At 41.1% G+C, this 20,282-nt stretch overlaps 1 protein-coding gene across 1 annotated transcript in view; it reads left to right on the top strand.

The window, feature by feature from the left end:
• The first annotated feature begins 217 nt into the window (after positions 1–217).
• Positions 218–20,282, top strand: part of PLG (plasminogen) — a 44,177-nt gene continuing 24,112 nt past the window's right edge. Inside the window, exons 1-9 of the mRNA XM_077755065.1 lie at positions 218–266; positions 4,301–4,436; positions 5,890–5,996; positions 9,369–9,483; positions 11,574–11,713; positions 14,079–14,199; positions 15,988–16,106; positions 17,269–17,431; positions 18,122–18,267. Of these exons, the coding sequence (XP_077611191.1) occupies positions 218–266; positions 4,301–4,436; positions 5,890–5,996; positions 9,369–9,483; positions 11,574–11,713; positions 14,079–14,199; positions 15,988–16,106; positions 17,269–17,431; positions 18,122–18,267 (1,096 nt within the window). The remainder of the gene's footprint in view (positions 267–4,300; positions 4,437–5,889; positions 5,997–9,368; positions 9,484–11,573; positions 11,714–14,078; positions 14,200–15,987; positions 16,107–17,268; positions 17,432–18,121; positions 18,268–20,282) is intronic.

Below are 20,282 nucleotides of genomic sequence, written 5' to 3'. Positions count from 1 at the left end.
CCCAGCATCTATTGCAGATTTGGCTCACAAACATTTTGTAAGATCCTCCAGCCCAGGTAATGTTTGAACCCTTCAGAGCACAGTGGCGATGGGCGTCTCAGAGAATAATTAACTCCATGGGATTATCTTGTTTGTGGATGCATTTCCTCTCCTGTAAGTCAATAACATCTTGGGATCGGGACACCCAGTTTTCTGGGCACTGCTGGCCGGTCCCAAAATGGGACACAAGGAAGTCGTCTTTCTACTTCTTTTATTTCTGAAATCAGGTAAGAACAAAGGGTGTGCTCATTCTACTTTAGCTAAAATGGTTTTCCTAGCGATATCCTAAAAATAGAATACATGATGGCTTTCCGTGCAACTGATTTAATTTGGCTTTTGATTCATGAGAGTCCCAAATCAAATCTACACGTAAGATCGAAGGATTCTCTAAGAGCTAAGTTTCATTTCTCTGTGAGTGCTAAAAACCGGTGGGCAGAGGAAATAATGAATGACTTTTTAAATCTAAAAGATTGCACCCCAGTGATGGTTGTTGTAGTGGAAATGATAGCCCACGGAAGTGAGAGACCCCAAAAGTTGTGGGCCCCTTTGCCGGGGCCCTCAGTTTGGTTGATTGAGACCATTTTTGTTAGGGTGTTGTATTCTCCTCACTTTCAAAGATAAGCAGTGAACTATCTCTTTGACTGTGTTCTTTGACCAGTCTGTGGTGGTGGTCATCAGTTCTCTGCCTGCTTCGGCTTTAAGTGAGTCTTCCACACATATAAGTTTGCTTCTTATGCTTGGAGAAATCCAGACATTGATTTGCAGAACGATGTGTACATGGAAGAATTCAACAGCTATTCACATAGTGCTTGAGGTAGACCAAGCATGCTTTTATACATACATACGTGTGTGTGTGTATGTGTGTGTGTGTGTGTGTGACCTTAGATACTACTAGCTTAGTTAGCCTCTGTGATAGGTACGGTAATATATTCATCCCCATTTTACAGAAGAGGAAATCCATACGTAGGGAAAATACATTATGTCTCTTTTGCCGCCAACTCCCAAGTCCAGGAAGTGAAGAAACCAGAATTTAAACCACAGCTTTTCTGGAAGGAATCTGGTGCTCTTCTCACTTTTCAACTTTGTTTAAACTTTCTTTAAAATATTCTAAGCATGTCCTTATAGGTTTTTTGCTTTTTGTTTTTTTGGTTTTTTTGGACAGCTTTATTGAATTATAATTCACATACAATTCATCCATTGAAAGCATATAATCCAGTGGTTTTCAGAATACTCAGAGTTATGCCACCATCACCACAATACATTCTTGAACACTTCCATTATCTTAGAGAGAGACTCCATGCCCCTTAGCTGTCACCTCGAGTCCCCCTCCCCATCCCCTCACATCCATCCCTACCCAGCCCCTGGCAATCGCCAATCTACTTTATGTCTCTGAGTTGCCGATTTTAGACATTTCATATAAATAAAACCATATTTTATGATGGTAGCTCTTCATACAAACAATGAAAAGATACTTGAAATTCAATTTTTAAATTCTGCCAGGTAAAACTTTGTAGGTTGCTCTTTAGACTTAAATATATTTGAAGTTAGCAGAGCCATTTAAAGAAATACCAAAGAAATACAGAACAGAAGATCACACAAAGAGTTTTTTTGTGGGCAACGGTCCTTTGTGGGGGTGCAGGTCTCCATCTTCTGTGTTAGCCTGTGGAAAACAGGACCCAGACCGCCTGTGAAGTGACAGTGAGTCACATCAGAATGGGAGAGCAAACCTTTCTGCAATAGAATTAACGTAAGTTTTCTCCAACCTGGCAGGGGAGAACTTTCATAGGCTCTTTTTGAAAGGAAGGCTTTACTCTCTGTGTCTGTGGAGGTGTGTCACCTTTCCAGGGCACAGACATGACTGGAGAGGGGGAAAAATACCCTTTACAGCCATTCTCGGCGGTTTCATGAACCACCAAGACTTTTCTTTCAAACACTCAAGCACGGGTGTACGTATCCACATCACAGGGATTAAACAAAAAACACCCACCACATTCTAAACACAATGCATTTGTTTTGGTGGCAATATACACCTGCCTTTGGCCTGGAATACAAACTTACTCTTCTTATTAAAAAGATGTGTTTAATATTTCTTGGTCAAATGATAAGTTGTATGACACCCCACTGTGATATAGTCCTGAAGTTAAAGAAAATAATGTGGGAAAACTTTTCAAGAGAAAAAGAAAGAGTTGTGTTCTCTTTTGGGATATATCTTTGAGATATCAGCTCCTCGGGTGATCTCAGCAGCTTTTTGCTATGAAATGTAATAACATAATTAAGGTAACTTAATTAAAGGGTAATGGAAATGGAAATTTTCTTGTCCTGGAATCATTTATACAACCCGGCCTGCTCAACTTTCTAAGAACTCTTCAGAAAGTTTACGTCTTTATAGGATATGCTTTCCAGAGTTGCTGTGTTTGCTGTGTTTGTTTTTTAAGTCACATCCCAGTCTATAGAATTATCCCACGCACACCTTTTCTTGGAAATGGGAGCTCAAGTTGAGGGGAAATGCAGGAGGAAGGTGTGGATACGGGTCTAAAGTCTCTAGTTTTCCATAATCCCTTGAAATGTTTTCCCAGTGCTTTCTGGTGCATTAAATTTAAACTATATCAGCCACTTCCTGTTCCATAGCCACCTTCCAGTTTGGAGTATCCGAAATTGGGGAGGACAAATAGCAGAAGGAAGGGAGGGTGGCCTTCAGAACGTGGCTTGTCTCCTGCTCGAATGAGTCTCCCCTGTGCCCCTGGTCTTCCCAAGGTGGGCAGGGAGGGCCTTTCTGAGAATGAGGGGTTGACCCCTAACAATCCTTCCTAGTGGATACTTTTCATAGGTATCTAAACAAGCTCTAGAATGTCTCATCTGTAACAAAACTTCCGGGGTGGCACTCCCGCTCTGGGAAAAGCTGCTTTCACAGCCAGGCTTCTGAAGACTTGCCTTCTCTTGAGGCTCCAGGGCTCCTGTCACTCTTCAACCTACTCAGCCTGGCTTCGGTCCCCACCACTCCCCTCCAGCTGGTCAAGGCCGCCATGTTGCCTAATCCCATTTATGCAAACTTTAGGCAACTTTGCTGTCTTCATTTTGTTAACCTCTTCTGGCCTGTCACCCTGGGAACATCACCAGGGCTCCACACCAAAAGCGAAAAGCGGGGAGGCCATCGTCTCTGGCAGGGAGTCGAGGTGTCTAAACCAGTTTAGGTGCTGCCTGGGGGCCTCAGGACAGAGAACATTCCTGTAGCTCTGGTGGGAACACTCTCTGAGGTGGCGAGGGGCAGAGCAGCCCTGGGACAGAGTCTTGGCCTCAGATTTCACCTCCCAGAAAAATCAAGGCCAGTGTTTGTCCCAGGCCCTGCTTTTTTATAATTTCCTCAGAAATGTCAGATACCTGTCATCATTGTGGAAAAAAATGATTTCTCTTTAATTAAGAGTGACATGTCACTGTACTAAGACTAGTATAAAAATGACCTTGTGTAGTGGTTGAGACTTAGTTCAGGCCTTATGTATTAAAATCATCAACTCACCAACATTTTTGTACCTCATGATGGAAACATTCAGAGGACGTCTGTCACATCAGTTTAAGTAATAGTCACAACCAAAGTTTATACTGTTGGAAATCAAGGAATGGCCTCCATGTTGGGTTTATAGCCAGCGATGGACAAATCAACATCAGTAATTGCTAACCTAGTGGCCCCTGGTGGTCTCTTACTGTTCTGTCATGGTGTGGTGTTCTATAGCAAACAAACCAAATTTATTCTTATTTAAGGTTTCATGCCCATTAATGTAGTATCAGAAATTGTTACATAATTCTAACCTTAACTATCAGTCCAGTTGATCTTTTATTTTTTTTTAATTTATTTTTTCGTTTATTTATTTTGAGAGAGACAGAGACAGTGTGAGCAGGGGAAGGGGCAGAGAGAGAGGGGGGAGAAAAAGAATCCCAAGCAGGCTCTGCACTGTCAGCACAAAGCCCAATGGGGGCTCGAACCTACCAACTGTGAGATCCTGACCTGAGCCAAAACCGAGTTGGACGCTTAACCAACTGAGCCACCCAGGCGCCCTCCAGTTGATCTTTTAATATAACACAAACCAGTAATGGAACTGTTTTCCTGACTAAACATTCTTATTCATGACACCCGTTCTGCTTTCCAAGAAAGCAGCAAGTTTTATTTGGTTGATGCAAAGCAAATAGATGATTATGAAGTCATGATAACTGAACAATGGTGTTGATGAATCTTAACAATTATCCCACTTTTACTTTCCATTTGCAGGTCTCGGAGACCCCCTGGATGACTATGTGAATACCCAGGGGGCATCTCTGGTAAGCCTCACCAAGAAGCAGCTGTCAGCAGGAAGCGTAGAAGAATGTGCAGCAAGATGCGAGGAGGAAATAGGGTTCATTTGCAGGTATTTCCTCCGTTACAGCTCACACGCAGAGATTCTACTGTTTGAGACCCTTTTATTTTGATAGCAAGAAATTTGCTCAGGGATTTATTAACAAAAATAGGATTTGAGAGGAAAGAGGAATTTCATGGGATCGGAGTTTGAAATGACTATTTGTTAAAGTTTATTTGCATCTCTTTTAGAAAACTGCCCCCAAAGGATGTTATTTTTACACATGACATCATCAGCTGCTGTTCTGAGCTATAGTTTTTTGACATCATCACCAGTAAATATTTAATTAGGATCATGTGACTGGAAGTGTCCTGTGCCTGAGGCACCAAGAACATGGATACAGTGATCCAGCATATATAATATATATGATCTATATCACCAGCATACATGATATACATGACCTATATCACCAGCATACATGATATACAGGACCTATATCACCAGCATACATGATATACAGGACCTATATCACCAGCATACATGATATACAGGACCTATATCACCAGCACACATGATATACATGATCTATATCACCAGCACACATGATATACAGGACCTATATCACCAGCACACATGATATACAGGACCTATATCACCAGCATACATGATATACATGATCTATATCAGCATATGATAGCTTGTTATATGGTTGCAGGATGCGATGTTTGACTTTTTGTGTTTATGGTGTAGTCACAGAAACTGGACAAAATGTAAAAATTTTTTAAGAATACAGGCACATAACCAGTGGGTGCTTCAAAAAGATTCAGAGGAAAGAACAATTCCTAAGGGTTGAGAAGGCTGGAGAAAGCCTAAGGGGAACAGGGCTTTGAAGGGTGAGTGAGATGTATTGACGAGGCAGGAGGCATTCCAGGTTCAGGGAGCCTCATGGCTCCTGAACAGGACAGTGAAGAGACCAAGTTGGCTAAAGAAGGGCTTGTGGAGGAGCTGGATCTGGAAAGACAGCTGTGGATGGTTTTGAATGCCAGACTGAATGTCCACGGCTAGATCACGGGGATGGTCAAGGAGGTTGAGGTAAATGGAGAAGTGAGGAAATGTAGAGGCTGAAGTCAAGGCGAAATTCTAGGAGCCCAGAAGTCATATAGACCATCTTGGAAAGGGCAATCTGAGTTGGTTTCCAGCATAATAGCAAATATTCTAGCACTGAACTAGAAAAAAAAAAAAAGAATGAAGAAAGAGCAGAGAAGCAGAGAAGTTGAAACAGAAAGGGAAACTTTGGAGGAGGAGAAGGTAAAGGTGGAGGAAAACACAAAGAACTGCCATGCTGATGTATCCTTTTATAGCACTTCACTGTTAACGGGGCCAAATCCGATGGAAACTAACCATTCTGAGCTTCACGACTCATCAAGAGATACAATTACCTTTTGAGTCTCTTATTTATTAACACAAGTTTACTCTCCTTTAATAGGGGAAAACATTTGTTGTGTTTCCTGATTTTCTTCTGCAGGTCATTCCAATATCACAGTAAAGAGCAGCAATGTGTGATCATGGCTGAAAACAGCAAGAATTCAGCTGTTTTCAGGATGAGAGATGTGATTTTATTTGAAAAGAAGAGTGAGTACAATGTTTTCTTCCTCTTCCTGTTCATGTCCTTCTTTGTTTGCCTCCCCACTGCCCCTCCCCCTCCTTCTCCTCCCCTCCCCACTTCCTCTTTTATATCTGTCCTTTAGCAGATAGACCAGAGAATGGAGGCACTATCATGCAGAGAAATTGAGTTCAGACTCAAGATAAGATTTGGTTGCTAATCCAATATGTCAACTTGAGTATATATTATTTCCCCTTTTAGATTTCATTTTTCTTGATTTGAAAATGAAGGAATTGAACTGACAGAATCCCTTCTGCCTCTATAACCCTGAACATAAGATATTCAACTTTGAAGAGAGGGGAGTCCATTGTTCTCTTTGGTCTTAGGTTTGGACTTAACCCTGGGGAAATGAAAATCCAAGGTGCCTTAAATCTCCAGTAACATTTGTGTACAGACAAAATACTTACTTTCATTTTTAACTTTTCTGATGTGCTTGTGTCACGATCTGTATTTCCCTCAGACTCAGAAATCTGATCTTTTGAAAATGTGCAACCCCAGTTGCTTTTCCATAATTTCCTTGAAAATTCTGGATCAAGGGTCCCATTGTTTAGGACAACAGATGGTCTAGACTCCTAGGAAATTGCGTGTCCTTTTAGATATGCAAAATCCCATTAAGAATGCCTGAAGAGTTAGGTGATTGTGTGACACTTTAAAAACTACTCTGGACTCTGTTGTTGACTAGGAGTAAGACTATTTATGATAACAATGTAGCTTTCCAAATATTCTGTGTTACAGGTTTTAAAGACAACAAGAAACATCCGCTATCATGTGTTCTTGACAATCACCTGCAATATTCTTTCCGATCTCACCACAAAGCTCTAAATAAGATTTTTTGAAGTATTTCCTTAGGTTAGGATTATTTCTATGCATTGGTTCATCTTCCAAGGTCTAATTAGCTGTGTGCCTGTTACACTCCCTTTCTTACCACTATTTATCTCTAATTCTTGAGGTTCAAGTGCAAAGTAAATCTGAAGTTTATCTGTTGAAGTTACTAGTTATTACAAGTCAGTGCAGGGTGAGCTGTATAGGGTTACCTACTAGATATAAAAAAAAAAAAATGGATTGGCAGGATTTTCCTTGCAAAATGCTAACATTTAAATAAATCCTTCGTAAATTGTTAACCAGAAGGAGCTTGGGGGTGATCGCTAGGCTTAGCTTGAATAGCTGAATAGTTGCTTGTTTTCAAGGTGATGGAAAGAAGCAAAAGGTTATACAAACTCTAGCGGGTACATACAAACAGAAGAGAGGTAAAAAGTCAAAAGTCAAGTCATTTTATGGAGCTGGTTTCTTTACTGGAGCACATCGATCCGCTGCTACATTCCCTGCCCGAGTTTTTCTGGGAATACTCAATGTCAGATCCCACTTACATCTGCCCCTCGCCACCACGATCACTGCCGCCACCTGGGTCTAAGCCATCACCATCACTGGCTAGGCCATGGCCACAGATGGGCCGTAACTTCCTTGCTTGATACTCTTCATGCCCTTAGAATAAAATCCAAATACTTAACCTAATACTACTGGGACCTGTACTACTTAAGCCCACCCCATTTGCTTGGTTCACTAGGCCTTTCTACACTGGGCTTGTATCTGTTCCTCCCACACGCTAGGCTCTATTCTGGTCTTTCCGCAGCTAGACTCTTCTCACCTCCCACGTCTCAACTCAAGCATCACCTTCTTTGAAAAGTCTCCCCTGACCCCTGGGGCCTCCAGAGTACCTTCAGTTTACACTTTTGATCATGGAAGTATGTCTACTGCCATCGCTAATCTTAATGAAGATATATTTGCAGTCCTCATACACAGTCTTGGGTTAAAAGCATTTGCTGTAGGTGTGCTAGAAGTACTTGCCCCAGAGAACTGATCAATTTAAGGACTTGGCAGGAAATCATAGAAGATGACACAAATAGACCTTAAATATTTTATATTTTCATAGAAAACACAATTTACATTGACACCTTTTGATGTAGAGTGGACAGTTTTTTCTTTGAATATGGGGCCACCCATAGCAATTATCTGGTGCACTTCCTGCATGAACTACGCTCTGAGTGCACTGTCTGGGATAATTGGCCTCCATCTCTTTGAAGTGAAGCAGGGTCTAGAGACATCTATGAATCAATCTGACTGTAAAATATCTTTGTATTTTTAGGATTTCCCACCCAAAATTATGTAGCCAACTGTATGATTGGTTTGTCCTCATTGGGTTCGATAGCCTTTTTAAAGACTATTCAAATCTTTCAAGTCCTAAAAAGCATTCATCTTAGTTTCTTTTTTTTTAATTTTCTTTACATTTTTTTCACATCATTTCTCAGTTTAGATCCTCTTAAATCAAATATAGCTATATAAAAGGTTTTATGATGAAAATAGTTGACTCTTGTGAGTGTAAAACAGAAGTGGGTGGAGGCACTGGAAAGTGACCTTACACATGCAGCGCACAGGTGGGCATCTGACAATGTGTTTTAAAAGTGGGTGGGAGCCTATTGGCTAATCAGTGAGCTGGTTAAATGGAGGCTAGTTGCGAGGGTCTACTGTACACACTCAAGTGTACAACTCTGGCATATTTTTATATCTAAAATACTGGGAGCCTCAAAAAACAGAAGTGGCTTGGGGCGCCTGGGTGGCTTAGTCGGTTAGGCGTCCGACTTTCGCTTGGGTCATGATCTCGCGGTTCGTGGGTTCGAGCCCTGCATCAGGCTCTGTGCTGACTGCCGGCTCAGAGCCTTGAGCCTATTTCAGAGTCTGTATCTCCCTTTCTCTCTGACCCTCCCCTGCTCACGCTGTCTCTCTCTCTCTCCTAGAAATAAAATAAAAATATTAAAAAAATGATATAGTCAGTTTAAAAAAACAAAACAAAACAAAACAAACAAACAAACAAAAAAACAGAAGTGGCTTGGGTCTCTTCCCACCTCTGAAAAGCCTGCTTCCTACTCTGCCCGAAAAGCCCCGTCCCCATTTCCCTTGACTCTCTCCTCATGTTATTTGTTCTCTCTGTTACCTATGTGACCATGAGGTTACCTCGGTTCATGATTTGTGACCTTGATTACTTTTTGTAACCAGCCCCTCTGACTCCCCTAGACTGGAAGCACCGTGAGGGTAGGGCCACGTGTCTCCAGCACCCAACATGGTACCTGGTAAACAGAGGGGCTGCGGCTTTGAATAAATCCATCAGAGCACCAAACAGCTTGGTGAACCACAGCGCTCACATGGATGTAAAATGCACAACATGGTGTTTCCGGGGAGTAGGAAAATGGTGTCTCGTAGGCGAGTCTTCAACACAACTAAGTGGTGCAGGGTTTCTTCGCAGTGCTTCTTGTGAGGGCTTGACCGCTGTGTGGCTCCCCCTTCAGTCTATCTTTCAGAGTGCAAGACTGGAAACGGGAAGAGCTACAGGGGAACAATGTCCAAGACGAAGAATGGTGTCACCTGTCAAAAATGGAGTGACAATTTTCCGCACATACCTAAGTAAGATGCTCATCTCCATGTTCACCTGCTATATTTACAATGATCCCATTACTTCTTTTTTTTTTTAAGTTTATTTATTTATCTTGAGAGAGAGAGAAAGACAGAGGGAGCATGAACAAGGTAGGGGCAGAGAGAGAGGAAAGAGTGAGAATCCCAAGCAGACTTTGTGCCAGTATGGAGCCCGATGCAGGGCTCAAACCTATGAATANCCAACCGCCATTACTTCTGAATCAAACCAGAATATGTGAATAAACCGGTATGGAAAGAGCCTTATTGAGGTTGATGTGAATGGGTTAGTTATTTATAGCACAAAAGCAGAGAATGGTTGCCTTCCATTTGCTCTTGTGTGTGTACTGTTTTGGAAGAGCTGGAATGTGCAAGGATGCCTAGTGGAAAAGAACAATAAAACCACGAATCCCAGGCTGACTCTGAGAAGAGAGCAAAGATGATCCTGTTTAGGACAAGATTAGTCTAAACCAAACATACCAAGTGAGAACCCTCCCCATGTGTTCACATCAATATTGCAGAGCAAAGGAGCAAATAGAACATAAACCAAAACCAGATTATCATGCACCTTGCCTATTATTATTTTAGTGTCATTCTTTTTGTGCTTTCCCCAGTATGGCATTAGGTGGCATTGACAGTAATAATTCTCANCAATAAAAGGCCCATCTCATAGAGATGGGCTGATAGAATATTCCCAAGACATACTGCTTGTAGAGGAAAAGCGATCAAACCAAATGGCAGAGTCAGGGACTTTAGAGATTATCTAGGCCATCTCGACCCCAGCAGATGTGGAAACTGAGGCCCCAAGAAGGAGGCACTTTATCAAAAACATGTACACGGAAAAACAGAAATGTAATCTGCCATTTAGACTCTAAGACTTGGGCTTTTAATCTAATTTTTATCTTGACACAGCATCTAATTTCTAGAACAGGAAATGAGCTTAACTTTACCCACCCCCACACATTTGGAATCAGACAGGTTGATTTTAACTTGGGATACTAGTTAATTAGGTATTCACACTGACACAAGGGGTATTTTGTTTGACATTGCTGTGCCTCAGTTTTCTCATCTGTAAAATAGGGATAATAACATGTTTCCCATTCAGGGTTTTCCTAAAGCTAAATGAGAGAATGTATAGAAAGATTTCAGTATTTCCCAGTGCGTAGTTCACACAGACAGAAATGGCATTAACTACTACTATCACAAAGTGAAAGGCACCTGAAAAAAGCAGGTATTTGGAAGGAATCAAGAAATTGGCAGGCTTTTGAGGTCTTTATATTTCTACTGACTGTGCATAAAAACACTTTGGCTCTACTTCTAAGATTGTCCATATCATAATAATGGAAATATTAGCTGCTGTACTGAAGCAGCCTAACAGCAGAGCTTTAGAATCAGACCATACAAATGCTGAAGCACATAGCTGAGATGCATTTGGATGATAGAACCTTGAACCTCAGATGGGAATAGCATCTCATTCTGCCTTCCTAATAACATACTGATTTTTAAACTACATTTGACTCTTGGGGCGCCTGGGTGGCTCAGTTGATTAGGCATCTGACTCTTGATTTCAGCTCAGATCATGATCTCACAGTTGTAAAGTTGAGCCTTTCATTGGGCTCTGTGCTGGGCATGGAGCCTGCTTGAGATTCTCTCTCTCTCTGTCTCACTCTGCCCTTCCCTGCCTGTGTTCTCTCTTTCACTTCCCCCAAAAATTATAAAATATATTTGACCCTTGAACAACACAGGATTAGGGCTCCCTGCACAGCTGAAAATCCATTTATAGCTTTTGACTCCCCCAAAACCTAACTACTAATAGCCTCCTGCTGACTGGAACCTTACTGATAACATAAAGGGCCAAGTAATATACATTTTGAATGTTTCACGTATTAGAGACTGTATCGTCACAATAAAGTAGTCTAGAGAAAAGAAAATGTTATGAAGACAATCATAGGGAAGAGAAAGTACATTGCAGCCCGTGCTGTATTTATTGAAAACAATCTGCATGTAAGTGGACCCGTGCGGTTCAGACTGTGTTGTTCAAGGGTCAGCTGCCTAGTCACTGGATTCTTTCCCACACTCCACAGCTATTCACCCGAAAAGCACCCTTCGGAGGGGCTGGAGGAGAACTACTGCAGGAACCCCGACAATGATGAGGACGGACCCTGGTGCTACACCACAGATCCCAGCAAGAGATTCGACTACTGCAACATTCCAGAGTGCGAAGGTCAGGAGCAGCTCTAGGGTGTGTTTACATCTGCCGTCTATCTGTAATGTGCTGTAGAGCGATTCCCTACAGGGATATTATTAATGATCAATTAGTGGCATGTTTGACAAAATCGAGTGTTATATGTACCTCTGGGAAAAGACTGAAAATTTGCTCAGACTCATCCCTACTTATTGACCTTAATTATTTTTATTTAAATGTTGCTTCATATGTACAAGTATCCAACTAGATGTAAATTCTAGACACAATTTTTTTTTAAGTTTGTTTGTTTATTTTGAGATATAGAGAGTGTGAGCAAGCGGGGGGGGGGGGGGGGGGGAGAGAATCCCAAGCAGGCTCCGTGCTGTCAGTGCAGAGCCTGACGTGAGGCTTGATCTCATGAACCGTGAGACCATGACCTGAGCTGAAACCAAGAGTCGGATGCTTAACTGACTGAACCACCCAGATGCTCCTAGATATTATTTCTTATGCTCAAAGCTCTTACCCAGTATAAAGCCAAAAACAGATTTGCAATTAAATCATTAAAACCACAAAATCAATAAAATCCAAATACATTCATTCATTTAATATGGTAGACTTTGCTGTTTTATCAAAGCCAAGCAAAGAGCCAGTGTTTTAAACCAGCAATCTGCTATCTTCATGGACCAACCAGTTGAGTAGTGTACCTTGAGAGTAAATGCTAAAAATTTGAAGAATCTCCTATTGAAAAACTTTTCTTCATTTCCTATTTTCTGCCACATTTATTGGTACCAAAGGGGAATGGATGAGGGCGGAATTTGTGCCGCCATGTGGGTCGTGTCTGCACCCTGTGACAGCTCAATTCTCCCACCTTTGTTCCAGCCACAGAGATGCTTATTGATATACGATGTTATGAGGTCATTTGGCCCTTAACTAACACGAGAGCATCATTTTGTATCAAGTCTGCTTCTGTTTTTCTTTATCATTCCATAAAAATTAAAATCATACATTACTCTGCTGTACTGTTATTCCAATAATTCCAAAAATAAAGAATGAAAATGTAAATAGGAAAAAAAGAATTCCAAACCAAAGTTTCAGTTTTTAAATAATGTAAGAAGGCAAAAAACAACCAGCCATGCTTCTCAGGAGTCCCCCCCATCCCCGCCTTAGCTGCAGGGGTACGTTCCCAGCCCCACAGTGGATGCTTACAACTGTAGGCAGGACAGAACCCTTTATGTGCTATGGTGTTCTTCCCCTGTACTTACGTACAATAAAGTTTAATTTATAAATAGGGCATAGTAAGAGATTAACAATAATAACTGATAATAAAGAAGAATGATTATGACAATATGCTGTATTCAGAGTTACATGAATGTGGTCTCCCTACCTCCATGTCTTACTATTATAGCCTCTCTTTAACTCTTATGATCATGTGAGATAATAACATGCCTACAAGATGAGATGAAGTGAGGGGAAATGTCGTAGGCATTGTGATGTAACCTAAGGCTACTGTTGACCTTCTGATGATAGGTCAGATCATCTGCTTCCAGACTGCGGTTCACCGCAGCTAACTGAAACACAGGAAACAAAACCACAGATAAGGAGGGGCTGTGGCTATAATATAAAATAGAAGGCCTGTCACTTTAGATGAATATTGCTCTCTGGGGAGGTCATGAGCACAAATGAAAACTCAGACACTCAAATTCAACTGACTGGCAGTCATCCACATGAACAGAATAACTTCATAGAAAAATTTTTTAATTAAAAAAATTTTCTAACATTTATTTATTTTTGAGAGACAGAGAGACAGAGCATGAGTAGGGGAGGGGCAGAGAGAGAGGGAGACACAGAATCTGAAGCAGCTCCAGGCTCTGAACTGTCAGCACAGAGTTCAACGTGGGGCTCGAACTCATGAACTGTGAGATCATGACCTGAGCAGAAGTCGGCCGCTTAACTGACTGAGCCACCCAGGCGCCCCATAACTTCATAGAAATTGTTAAAGACTGTTGTTGAAATGAAGACATCAAATATTTAAAAATCCTAGTAGAGAACTTACAGATTTCTGAGAATACATGCACCTTCTCCCCATACACTTCCCACCCACCAAGGACCAGTGCATCCCAGTTTGAGGACAGGGTATTATGGGACTTCTGGATGTGGTCATGAGTATAATAGTTGAGGGGGTAGTGACCAAAATACATGAATTTTACTATTTGAAGGAGAGAATGCCGTTTTCGATTATATTAGAAGAGTCTTTACAGCCAATTTTATTGCCAAGTCAATTGTTGGAAAGTAAAAATGAACAAGTAGCAAGGGGGATTTGAGACATTTCTAGTTTTTACTCTTTTTTGATTCACCCATTTCAGTTTCTTCCTTCCTTCCTTTCCTCCTTCTCCATTCTGCCCAGATGAATGTATGCACTGCAGCGGAGAAAACTACGAGGGCAAAATTTCCAAGACCATCTCTGGAACTGAATGCCAATCCTGGAACTCTCAAACTCCACATGCCCATGGATATATTCCTTCCAAGTAAGTCTCACTGGAAAAGTAATGAGATGTTTACAACTTCACACCTCTAGGAGCCATTTAATGTTATTTAGATATTTTAGCATTCCTCAGGAAGCAAACACATCTGATGTTTTGAATTTGAACGTGTATATCTTCCAACAGGATTGCAACTGAGGTATAAATTGTTGCTACCAAAAATGTGGTGCAGGGAGGAGCAATATCATCTGAGAGTTTGTTGGAAATGGAGAATCTCTGACCCTCTGAATCTGATTTTGCATTATAACCAGATTCCTGGCTGATTCGTATGCACATTGAATTTTGAGAAATACAGATACATCTCACTTGTGTATTTTCAAAGTATTTCCCGCTTCTCTTTATTCCTTTCCTTTTCCTTTATACTGATGAGATTTAAGGCTTCCTAATGTATGATCTATGGACAAGCCTTAGAGATTGTGAATTCCCCAACATTTTATGTGTATTTATACCAGTGCATTTTTATGGGGTGAAGATTTTTAACTTCCACCAGAGTTCCAAAGGGGATCGTGAATTAATAATCGGAATAAGAATCCATGATATAGGGGCTCCTGGGTGGCTCAGTCAGTTGAGTGTTCGACTTTGGCTCACATCATGATCTCACGGTTTGTGGGTTCAAGCCCCGCTTCAGACTCTGTGCTGACAGCTCAGAGCCTGGAGCTTGCTTTGGATTCTGTGTCTCCCCCTCTCTCTGCCCCTCCCTTGCTCGTTCTCTGTCACCCTCTGTCTCTCAAAAATAAATAAACGTTAAAAAATTTAATAAGTAACTAAATAAACATTAAAAACTTAAAAAAAAGAATCCATGATCTAGAAATAATGATGATTCCTGGAGTAAGGTTTTCTGGGTCCTCCTCGCATTAATTGTACTGGAAAATGCCTCCTTCCCTGCAGCTTTTTCTCTTCTGTCTCTTTGCCCTATGATGACTGTAGAACCATAATACAGCTTATGAAACTCATAAGAAATGGGACTAAGCCACAGATTTCACCATAGTTCACAAATGAACTATGAACCAGAATTTCTATACCTCCCATTCCATATTGCTTGTTTAAAACACAGCCATTGCCATTTGCCTTCAGAGAAGAAATACGGTAAAGGCCTCAAGGCCCAGACTGGATAAATTCACTTTCCAGAGACTAGAAGAGTCTTGCTGAAGCCACTGCTGGTTGCTCTCTCCATCCTGACTGAATAGTCACAGCATCAGAGAGGGATGTGAAATAAGCCCGAAGGGCCACAGGCCTGCCGTGCACCTCACAGTCTCAGTCACTAGGTCCCTGCTGAGGTTGCTGGGGCACTATTTGGCCAAGTGCTTCAGAAGCATACCCTATACCTTCAGGTTTCTATAAGCTTAAAGGCTAACAGGACCAGAACTTGGTAGACCAGAAAGACCATTCCTTTAAGTTATGAAGATGCCAACTTCTTGACTATACAGTGTCTAAGAAGACTATCCCTGGTCAGCAAGTACTTTGTGTTTTAAAATGGCTATCATTTGCAGCTGAATAACTGGAATTTGCTTACATTAATTTTCCCCATAGCCAAAATGATAAAGGATTGTGATTTTTGCACACATACATTGTTAGAAAAACAGCCCTTGGAATACTGAGCCAATCTTTCTAATGAGATAGTGATCTCTTTGAGGACTGCCTTCATCCAGTCATTTCCTTGGGCGCCGGACCGTGACTAGCACACGGCAGGTGCTCCATATCTGCTCATTTGAAGTGATTCTTGCCCATAAATGTGAATGCTCAGTGCTGTTAAAATCCTTCTTGCCCATCCAGGTTTCCAAACAAGAACTTGAGGATGAATTACTGCCGTAACCCTGATGGGGAGCCCCGCCCGTGGTGTTTCACCACAGACCCCAACAAACGCTGGGAGTTCTGTGATGTCCCGCGCTGTAGTAAGTATGGCTCATGCCCGGTCCTCAGGGAGCCTCACCTGCTCTGCCCTTGGAATAGAAACAAACAAGATGAAACAAAGAAAAAACAATAACAAACAAACAAAAACAAGCAGAAACCTTGCCTCAGTGCTCGAGTGCTGTGCCTAAAAAGTGCCCTATAAGTCCTGTGGGATGTAATTGCTCTTTGAAAACAATTTATTGATTACTGTAGGTAATTGATCAGAGCTTCTACTGATTATGTTTTGTTATTGTTTTTCTTGCCTCTTCTGAGTACAGTTCAATATAGGTTTTGGGGAAGTCTCTCTGCTATCCTACTTTTCTCTAGTGCTCAAGGAAAACAGACCCATTCTTTCTGGTACATGGATCTGAAATTAATCTGAGTTCCTTGTAACTGTTGCTTTGTAAATAAAGAGATCCCTCTGGATGTGCAGTTTTTTAGTAAGCCAGACTTGTGAGAGAGCAGCAGAAAGATAGTCTTCGGGGGAGATTTGGCAGGAATGACTTGGAAGAAACAATTTTATAATATTTTCCTTCTGTGAGAATCTGTAACAAAGGACTAAACATGTAGACAAGGACAGTCATCAAAGGTTAAAAAAGGTGCAGGAGACCTTGATGGTGGCTTCCTGTTCTTTGATGTGACAATCATGCTTTGAGACTCTGAAGGTTATCAGGTACTCTCCTTTATGAATGTCATTTTCTCTTTATGTCATCTTTTTTTTTCCTCTCAAGAATTTCTTGATTTCTGAATGCATATGCTTTTCTTCGGAGATAATTTTTGTCTTCTTTCAATGGACTCCTTGTTGTTTGGCTTTATGGAATATTGGGTGTTCTCCAGTTATGTTTACTCAGTGACTAATTTATTCATCACAAAGGAAGTTGTATCATTGGTATATGTGACTCTTACTATGAATGTGAACCGAGCAGAGAAAATGTAGAAAGAAGCCATGGGTCTTGTCTTGGGAAGAGTTCCTCATTAGATGATCTCATAGACTCTACCAAGTCAACTTCTTTTGAAAATGATAGACAATTTTCAAGTGCCAGATTCTAAGAGAGGATGAGCAGAAGACAGGCTGACACTCCCTGCCTCCATCCCTCCTACAATATCCATCTGTGCATTCTTTATTTTAAAAATATTCATTATAATTTATTATCCCCATTCAAGCAACACCACCACCAACTTTGGGCCCAACGTATCAGTGTCTGAAAGGCAAAGGTGAAAACTACCGAGGGACGGTGTCCGTCACAGTATCTGGACATACTTGTCAGCGCTGGAGTGAACAGACCCCTCACAAGCACAACAGGACCCCTGAAAACTTCCCTTGCAAGTAAGTCAGCCTCTGGTCTCAATCCCTGTCTGCTGAGTGGAATATGAAATCCCACTGACTTGGCCTTGGCTTTGGTACTAGAGGAACCTACGTTAAAGTATTCTGGAATGGAAACTGGCTAAGTCATATGCAAGGGAAGTGAAATTTTACACTGCCTTTCCTCTAACACTCATTCTTCAAGTGTAGTTCCCCAGACCAGCATGACTGGCATCATCAGAATTCGTTAGAAATGCATATTTTTGAGCCCAGTCCAGATCCACTAAATCAGAAACTTGAGAATGGGTCCCAACAATATATTTTGCAAGCTCTCCACTAAATGCACAGTAAGGTTTGAGAATACTTGAATTCTACAGCTATGATGTATCCTTCTTGAGACAGAAACCGTGTGGAAAAAACCCATTGTGTTTTCTTCATTGAGCATAGTGCCTAGCACACAGCAAAAGACTATTTTGCTTGACTATCCACAGCCAAGGCATATAATTCCATCATTTACCAGCAAGAAGCATCAGTGCCCTAATTCTGTGGATCCTGTAGAATCTCTCTGTGCTTAAGTTCCCACCTGTTATTTGGTTTGTGTCATCCTGGAGAAATAGCTGGATGCCTCCCCAATATCACCATTAACAAGCATGTGTGCACCATTATTTTTTGAACCTGTTTGGAAAGCCGGACTCCCAATCACTTCTTTTTCAGAAATTTGGAAGAAAACTACTGTCGCAACCCTGATGGAGAAACGTCTCCTTGGTGCTACACAACCGACAGCGAAGTGAGGTGGGAATACTGCAAGATCCCGTCCTGTGAGTCCTCTCCACAGTCCTCAGAACAACTGGATACTCCAGGTAAGGAAGAGGAATGAGAGCTTACCGAGGGCCCCAGGGCATTCTGGGTTTTTCCACTTAACTGGTGCCACAAGACACAGTAGCTTTGTTTATCCTTTCATTCTGCTCTGTTCAGAGAACGTACTCTATGATTTCAATGATCTTCAATCATTGAAAATTCAATCAATTTGTTGAGGCTTGTTTTAAGGTCAAAAATATGGTCATCTTGGTGAATGTGCCCTGAGCTCATGAAAAGCCTGAAGCTCTGCTGTTGTTGGGTAGAGTTGTGTTTTTGTTTGTTTGTTTGTTTTTTTTACAGATAGTTTATTGTCAAGTTGGTTTCCATATAACACCTGGTGCTCATCCCCACAAGTGTCCTCCTCCGTGCCCATCTCCCTCCTCCCCCCCCACACCCATGAGTCCTCAGTTTGTTCTCAGCATTCAAGAGTCTCTCATGGTTTGCCTCTCTCCCTTTTCCCCACCATTTCTCCCCTTCTTCTCCCCCATGGTCCTCCGTTAAGTTCCTCCCAATCCTCCTATACGTGCAAACATATGATATTTGTCCTTTTCTGCCTGACTTATTTCGCTTAGCATAACACCCTCAAGGTCCATCCATGTTGCTACACAAGGCCAGATTTCATTCTTTCTCATTGACATGTAGTATTCCATCATATAGATAAACCACATCTTCTTGATCCATTCGTCCTACCAAGGCCAGTCAGGACGAGTGGGTTAGTGTTGTTTTGCCCTTCGGAATCCGTCTTATTTTTTTTTTTTAATTTCTGTTCTATAGATTTCTGAGAGATGAATGGTGAGGTCTCCAACTTTATCTATGGATTTGTCCATATCTTCTTGGTCTTGTGTTTCTGTATTCTCGAACTCTTTGTTAGACATATATACACTTAGGATTGTTATGTCTTCTTGAAGAAATGATCCATTCATTATTATGTAATGTCTCCCCTTATCTTTGGAAAAACTGCTTGCTACAGTCTGCTTTTGCTTGTAGGGATATAGACCTTACAGCTCCATTTTCACTAGTGGTTTGTATGATATCTCTTTTCTCTCAGCCTTTTAATGGAGATGTTTAGCATTTGCATTTAATGTAGCTTTTATTTTTATTTACTTTTAATTTTTAAAAATATTTTTATTTGTTTTTGAGCAGAGACAGAGACACAGAGAGAGAGAGACAGAGTGAGCAGAGGAGAGGCAAAGAGGGAGAGGGAGACACAGAATCTGAAGCAGGCTCCAGGCTCTGAGCTGTCAGCACAGAGCCTGATGCAGGGCTCAGGCTCACAAACTGTGAGATCTTGACCTGAGCTGAAGTCAGACACTTAACTGACCGAGCCACCCAGGCGCTCCTAATATAATTGTTAATGTAGTTGGATTTAAACGNATGCAGGGCTCAGGCTCACAAACTGTGAGATCTTGACCTGAGCTGAAGTCAGACACTTAACTGACCGAGCCACCCAGGCACTCCTAATATAATTGTTAATGTAGTTGGATTTAAACATTGTTTATACTCGTCCTGTTTGAATTTTGTTCCTTTTACAATCTTTCTCTGCCTTTGTGTTCACTCAGTATTTTTTGATTCTCTTTTATCACCACCATTTGCTTATTGGTTAAACCAGTTTTAATATTTTTACTATTTTTTCCAATATTTACCATATACATCTTTAACTATCACATTCCACTTTCAAATGATATTACTTTCCTTAATTTGAAATGCAAGAACCTTAGAATATTGCATTTCCATTTCCTCCCTCCAAAGTGTTATGCTACTATTCTCAAAGGGCTCACTTCTACTATGTTATAAATCTCACAATATATTGATACTATTTTTGCCTGAATAGTCACATTTTAATGTGAGTATAAATTAAAGTGATTATGTGTGTGTGTCTGTCTGTCTGCATGTATGCATCTATCTATCCCATTCCTGATGCTCTTCATTTCTTTTTGAAGATTCAAATTTCTATAAGGTATCATATTTCTTCTAGAAAGAAAAATGTAAACTTTAACATTTTTTGTAGTACAGATCT

Source organism: Crocuta crocuta, unplaced genomic scaffold (assembly GCF_008692635.1).
Source record: "Crocuta crocuta isolate KB4526 unplaced genomic scaffold, BGI_CrCroc_1.0 scaffold11, whole genome shotgun sequence".
In the NCBI taxonomy this organism is placed as follows: domain Eukaryota; kingdom Metazoa; phylum Chordata; class Mammalia; order Carnivora; family Hyaenidae; genus Crocuta; species Crocuta crocuta.
Note: the sequence above shows the minus strand (reverse complement) of the source record. Positions and strands in the feature narration are given on the sequence as shown.